The following is a 7,533-nucleotide window of genomic DNA, read 5'->3' on the forward strand; positions in this document are numbered from 1 at the left end:
ACATGCTCTGTTAAACTAAATTTGTGTCTCTGTGAATTTTCATTAAACAAAATTAAGGATATTTTAAATAAACCTAAAAACATTCTTTCAAAAATAACACTCTGTAAAAGTCAGAGTTATGCTGATTGTCCTTGGTTTTCTAATGTAGATTAAAAAAGTTATGTGTAACAAGGAACTAGTTTACCCTCCCGCTTCCTGCTGCTTATAACACTTCATGCTACAAAATTATATACTTCATCAAACAGAATTAGGTTGATGAACAACAAATAGTACTTGAAAACAACTAAATCTCTAAATGGAGTTCTAGCTATGCTGTACATACACCTTAAAAATAAAGAACCAGTGCTAATCCCCTCGCACTGGGTGGAAAGTTGGTACCTTTAATAATCCAAAATTCATTGAAGAAGAATCTGAACTTCAAAAATCAGATGCAGAGGGTCAATGCATTGCAATGCAAGCGACAATTTAATTAAAATATGTTTCGTTTTACAAGAACTGAAGTTAGAAATGTTAGCGTCCTAAACCTTTTTTTTCTTATTAGACATGAGCCTGTTCTAGCTCCCTGTCTGGGAGCAACACACAGAAACACTGGAGTATTTTCATCTTCAGTTGAACCACTAACTTTTGCAGTAATGTATACATGTCCAATTAAGTGCAGTAAACCTTAAAATAATTTTCCTGACAAACAAAATAATTACAATGATCAAGGATCATAATTTTTCATAGGCTATCTCCTTACCATTAGAGGAAGGGCTCCTATTTGCAAGTGATGAAGTCGAGGAGGTGCATGGTAGTGGGCCAAGTGAGGATGCAAGGGCCCTGGAGGGTAAGTAGCTGCAGTCACACCAGCTTCAATTCCCAGTTCCCTGTCACATGAATGAAAGTAGCATTACAGTAAAGGTACATCTTGACTCCTAGATATAATTCCACTGCTCTGGAAAGCATACAACACAGCACAGCTGCCATTAACAGTTTTACATAAGAATTGTTTTAAAACTTATTTATACTTTGCTAAAGAACTATCTTCATCCCACCACAACTAAAAGTTGTTTTTAAATCAGCTGTGAAGATTTAGTATGATAAATCCATAGAGACAACTCCACATTTATTGTGCCCAGGAATATTATCAGTGTGGAGTCTTCTCTGTAGCTCGCATTGTGGGAACAGCAGCTGTCACACATGCGCCTCTTCCCTGATGGTCAAAAGTATATATATTTTATAATAAATATATTGCAGAACTTAAATGTAACCTTCATGAGTGGGCCTGATGCAATTTTAAATTAGTTCAGAAAAACAGGAGAGAGAATAAATTAGTCTGTAACTCAAATCCAAACCTCTGTTTTACAAAGAACATGAGAATAGTCTTCAGCAATGTTTTACTTGCCTATTTTAAAATCAGTTTTTGAAATAACTACCTAGAGTCAGTAACACTCAATTCCATTTTAAAAGCAATGGATAAAACCCCCTAGAAATATATTTAAGATATTGAGTACTCAAAGCAATATTTCAAAGCCATATCAACATCAATAGACTACAGGTGCATGCAGCACTTTTAAAAATCACAGCCAGCACTTTCAGCACTGTAATCAGCACATTATGATCTTTTGTCCTGAGTCCCAAGGAACTAAAATAGTATCTGATTACTAACCAGGCAGATCTCTCTGGAGCTTGTCGAGGATGGGAAGACATTGTCTGAGGCACATGAATGTGATGCCCATGACCATAATTGGGATGCATTCTATGAGGATGCGGAGGAGGCCGCTCATGAGCACGTCTAAACAACATAAAACAGCAACAGTTAATTTCACATACTTGTCAGTATCAAGAAAGCAACATCTATAATCAAAATGTTACAGATTGAATTACTAGAATGCACTTAAAATTAAAAAAACCCAAAAAACCACGTCCCCATACAGTATGTTAATTTCAACTTCAGATTGAAAGATAGAAACTAATTATAACTTTGAATAATTTTATATTAAAAGAGAAAGCCAGCTTCAGCTACTGTAATCTGTCCTTCACTTGGCAGACATGACTATATAAGGTCTGACAAAATGTTAAATCCTAACCTCAAACTGCAGGTAGGAAAGCAAAGGCACATGATGGTCGCTTTGAGATTCAGAGTCATTCACAGCTATGCTGCAGATTATTTCTAGTAAAACTATACCAGCAAAAGTAATAAGGGGAAACGTAATACACTTAGCAGAGGACTTTCTCCTTGAAACATGTTTGCATCATAGCTTAAGTAATAAGAGCACACAATTTTTTCCATGCCAGCTAGTACAGAACAACCACAGTTTTTGAAAAAATCTTCAAAAGAAACCTGCTGGCTGGCTTCTGTTACTTTACCACTTCCCAGTTACAGAAAGAAATGGATTGGTATTTTTCTTTCCATTGCTTTCAATGCAGGAAGCTTTTTTTTTTTTTAAATTCAACCTAGAAACTTGGATTTTTCCAAAAGCAGTACACTGTCTTCAAATTCAGTATCACCTTAAACTACCTGATAAAGTAGATGAGACATTTTGTAAATTTACATGTTTAGAGAAGTAAAAAGGCTATTCTAACACCTCTGTAAATTAACACTTCTCCAGAGAAATCTGTCAAGCTTCTGTAAATTATGCTAGAAGTTTTCGTCTTCTACAATTGTAGAAGACTAACATGGGAACAGATCTATCAGCAGAACCTACTCCTAGTCTCCTCTCCCTTCACTTTATCAAATAACTATGGGGAAAAATCTGGAAGAACATATCTTAGTAAAAAAACATAGCAAAACAACTTCCATGCTTCCATAAAAATTGAATGTCATGAAGGCCCATTTTCCTAAAATGAGTCTTAATTTAAAAGAAACCTATTTGAAATTATTTTTATGCCTGTAAAAGCCTAGGCTGTCTATCCCACAATCTTAGTGGGTGATCAGATTTAAAATAAACATAAAATCCTTATGTTACACAAATGCATTGCACCCTCATACATTGCCTTTTGCACCTCTTGTGGCTGATTTTGTGGACGATTCCAAGACCCTAAGGATGTAACAGCACTGTATTCATGCTTGAGACATGACAGTGAGGACTCTAACCATTCCCTATATCCTAAAAAAGTCCTATAATGTTAGGCAGAAGGTATACAAGCTAGACTGTATCGTACACTATTTCTAGAAATGAAGGATGAAACAACGCCTTAAGAACACTTTGAGATGCTGGGACACAGAACTGAAGGAACCATGTTTGCTGGTGGTCTCTGTCTGTCTTAAATAACAGAGCAAATATACACAAGTTTCTGGTTGTCGGAGTATAATCTGATTCATATGAGGTTGGGTCAAGACACCTACAATATTGATTTTTGCATGTCATTTGTACGAGGATTAGAGGGGAAAAGAAAGACCAAGGGTGGAACAATTTCATAAGATTACAAAACAAAACTATAGAAGAGAAACCTCACTGAGCAAACTGACACTGTCTGACCTGAGATTGGTGACTTCATAGAGAATTCAAGGAAGAAATTATTATCAACATTTGACTACAGTTTCTGTACAAAGAAAATTCACTAGGCTAAGAAATGCCAATACTCACATTTGCAATCCCCGAACTACAAGGAAGCTTCCATAACTGGTAAGATAGCTACCACTATTATTTTTCCTTGAAATGCTATCATGCTGTATCACATTCACTGGCTTGAATGTTGCAAGATTAATTTTTGGGAATGACTGCATAATCATGGGCATACACAAGCAGTATGCCTGAAGGTTTAGGTTAGGGTGTTTAGAGGTTATGCTATTTGCACTGTAAAAATAAAAGAACAGGTGTAGGTTCAGATACATCAAAATTTTAATCACTGAGAAAGCAGGGTTATATTTTACTTTCTTGGTGGACAGGGTGGGGGAAGTTTGTCATGTGCCACCTTGTGAGCAGTTACTACCTATAGATATCTTTATGAATTACCTGGAAACTGCCCAAGAATTTACAGTTAAAGCAAATTTTTGTTTAAGCATTAACTTCTAAATCAGTTTTTAGTTACCAGTAGAATTTGCATAATCTCCAGAATTAAAATAGCTTCAGTTACTTTGTGACTGAATACCACTGACCTGATTTCTGTTGATACTAGTGTCATGAATCTAGTTTAGCAACAACCGTAGCATCTCTTAAACACTATCACCAAAACTACATCTCAACATTCTCATACAGATTATCTTCTAAAGACATAAAGGCATAGTAAAGCTAGGTAAATACGTATGGTTAAATCTGAATTAAACATGGTAAACAGTCTCTTATTTGTCAAACAGTCTCTTAATTGTTCATTTGATTTTAAAGCATTATTTAGATAAAAGGAATCTTAATAGGCATTACAGACTGTCAAGGAACACATTTGAAAGGAGCTTATGCTGTACTTTCTAGGCTGTCCAGCTTGAAAAGGAACTCCTGCCTGTTGCTTGGAGGATGAGTAATGGGCAAGAGAAACATAAGTTTCCCTACTCTTTCTGCGCTCTATTTGTGACTTACCTGGAGACACTGTTGAGATACGTAATGGAACAGGCTCGGTCTTAATGCTTACGTGACTGTGACGGTAAAGACATTTCTTCCCGTGGTTTAATAGTAACAGTTCCTAACCATACAATTAAACAGTTTGAGATTCACATGCAACATTTTACAAACCTGAGGAAAATGAATTATATGTTTAGATATTTTTCTGAGTACATTTGTGACATACGTTGGGTGTTGCATCATTCTTCTTCTCTGGACCTCCATCCTCTGGATCACTTCATGAGGATGTAGCCTCTGTGCTGGAGGTGCTGTTGCAGGGATGTGATGGGATATAGGCTGGTGTGTTGCAGGAAGATGCTGTGGTATTGGAGCAGCTGCATTGGCTAAAGGATGAGTTGGTGGTGGAGGTGGAACAGGATGAGAAGATGCATGAGAGGAGATTGAAGGATGGAAGGGATGTACTGGATGAGGGATAACATAATCTACTTGAGGTGGAGGTTGTGGTTGTGGAGGAGGATTTCCATGAGAGTGAGGACATGCAGAAGCTTGATGGTGAAGAGGTCTGGTCAAAGAAGCATCTGGAATGAAAACATCAGGTGCTTTTAATTTGGTCAGTAGCAGGTTTTGACTTTATTTTAAAAAATTATCTTCACACAGCTGCTTCAATGTTATTACAACAGTGTAAACAGTGGCAACATGGGAATAAATATGTTTACCCAATTTTTAAATAAAGTGATTCCAGCAATACACTCTACAAGAAACCTGTACTTTCTGCAGCCAAAAGTATTCCATTTGCCAATGTCGGTATAAAGAAAAGAAAAAACGTGAGATGCACACTGAAAAAGGTATATATGGTGAGAAATTTTACTTCAGGTTTGTTGTTTAGTTTTTTAAAAATTCAGTCCTCCCACACAAGTCCACTATTCTGTAGAGACAATAAAATCCAAAAAAAGAAATCACAATCAAAAAAATGAGTTGACTCTGAGCTTGCTCAAGCAGGACGCATTGGGGGGACGGCACGGACCAAGGAAAAAGAAATAAAAAGGCATTGCTAAGACACAGAGGAGATGAAAAGTATTTTCCTTGTAAATACAGTTTTTGAAGTCAGAATGCTATTAAGGTCACTCAAAAGAAAATATTTTAACTTCACCTTGATCCTGCTTAAATCCTCTATACAAGCTGAACTGTTTAAATGCATTTCTTAATACACGTTTTCCCCGGCCAGTTCTAAGATCAAGGCAAGCAAACAGTAAAAGTTTTCCTATGCTGTCAGGGTAGCTGTCTTCTTGTCTGTTTGGTTTCCCCCACCAGGTACCCAGTACTTAACAGTACTTACAAGGAGAATGCATATAATGCCGACAGGAAGAAAGTGATGCCTGAGGAGGAGGTTGGGGCTGTGGCTGCGCAACCATACTTGATCCATATCCGTCTATTGTTATTGATTGGCTTGGGCCAGCACCAGCCTGATGCCCATAAATTGCAGTTCGAGATGAAGAACCAGGACAGCAAGGATCAAAAGCAGATGTTCCATGAAAAGCACCACTTCCATGACTTCTTATACCACTGCTGCTTAAGTCTACTGGCAATGCCTGCTGCATAAACAAAGCATCTTTTTTTCAAGCAATTCTTCAGACATTGAAAACAAAGTCACTCTCAAACATCATGTGATAAAAAAATAAATACTACCACAAGCAACTGAGATACAAATTTTTAAGCTTTAAGGCTCAACTCTGGAACATTCTTTCAATATGGTTAACATTTCTTATTCCTAAATTCTTGAATCTGGCAAGAGACTAAATTCATTACACCAGATTGCATAAAAAACCCCAAAAGCCCTATGATGGATAAACCAGTGAGTATATGGGAGCTACTTGCATTGAAATATTTGGAGGTAAAAATCAATCTTTAGCATTTTCAGTTGTGCTTAATATATTACACTTAAACAGAAACCAGGTTGATAGTTCTGCATGTTGTAAATTAAGTTTGCACAGTACTGTTCTTATTTATAACTGTACTGTTTTACAGGTGTGATTTTAGTTGCCTAAAAAGTCGTAAGAAACAATGCTTTTAGAAGAGCAACTCTTTTATACCTTTATAAACAGAACATTAGACTTTATTTTTTCTTCCCTTAAAGCATCTCAATTATTTGCATTGCAAAACTGCTATGATTGGCAGAGTATATTTCAAGGTATTTATGTTTGGTTTGTTTAAACAACCACTATCATCTTACAGTCATCAAGAGTATGTCAGCTGTTAATGATTACTTGTTGGATTATGACTTTCTGTAACATTTCAAATTTTTGTGTGTGTATGTTATGGCTCAAATTTTCCTTTTAGTTCCCTTCTATAATGCCTGCTACAGAACAACAGAATAATCCACAATTCAGCACCCTATTCTATTCTCTCATATCTATAACAACTTGAAATCGCAAAGGGAGAGTCACGAGAATTAAACATGCCTGGTCATGGTAACTGGTGCCAGAACTGCTGCTTGCTCCACAGGGTGCAGGCACTGGAGGAGGCCTTTCAACAGGACAGCTAGAGTCACTGAATGAAGGAGACAGTGGAACAGCTGGGTGAGGGTTGTGGTGGTGGTGGTGGTGATGCTGAAAGTGGTGGCCATGCTGCTGAAAGCAGCTTGTATGCGGGTGCCCCAGTGCATGATGAGTCTGTGAAGGTCCTCCACAAGGAGAATGCTGAGGGCAGCATGATGGTAACCTTGGCATGGCTGGAGGGCCAGTTTCCAGTGTTGTATTAGATGTAGTTCTTCTTATATCATCTTGAAGATAAAGAAAGTTAATACTGAAGTGAAAGGAAGAAGTAAAGAAGATGACCATAAAGCAGTGTCTTAAAAAAATTGTACTTCATTATTAAATAATTAACTGATTGAAAAAACAGATCTAGACTAAAAAAAACCTGATGTGGATACAAAAAAGAAGACTTAGCTATGCCTGGCAAATGAACCGAAACTGAATGGTTCATGTGGATATACTCATGGGAACCACTGGAGGAGGTGAACTGACACCTGCTTTATTCCACTAATTTAAGACATGTT

General features: G+C 37.0%; 1 protein-coding gene across 1 annotated transcript in view; it reads right to left on the bottom strand.

Annotated features, from left to right (window-relative positions):
• Positions 1–739: 739 nt before the first annotated feature.
• RNF111 (ring finger protein 111) overlaps positions 740–7,533 on the bottom strand; it is a gene marked incomplete at its 3' end in the record, with an annotated part of 14,926 nt that continues 8,132 nt past the window's right edge. The window contains exons 4-8 of the mRNA XM_010163377.1: positions 6,938–7,257; positions 5,815–6,070; positions 4,705–5,056; positions 1,649–1,774; positions 740–866 (exon numbers count right to left, since the gene is read on the bottom strand). Coding sequence (XP_010161679.1) covers positions 740–866; positions 1,649–1,774; positions 4,705–5,056; positions 5,815–6,070; positions 6,938–7,257 — 1,181 coding nt within the window. The remainder of the gene's footprint in view (positions 867–1,648; positions 1,775–4,704; positions 5,057–5,814; positions 6,071–6,937; positions 7,258–7,533) is intronic.

This window comes from Antrostomus carolinensis, unplaced genomic scaffold (assembly GCF_000700745.2).
Source record: "Antrostomus carolinensis isolate BGI_N321 unplaced genomic scaffold, ASM70074v2 scaffold55082, whole genome shotgun sequence".
NCBI classification, from domain to species: Eukaryota; Metazoa; Chordata; class Aves; order Caprimulgiformes; family Caprimulgidae; genus Antrostomus; species Antrostomus carolinensis.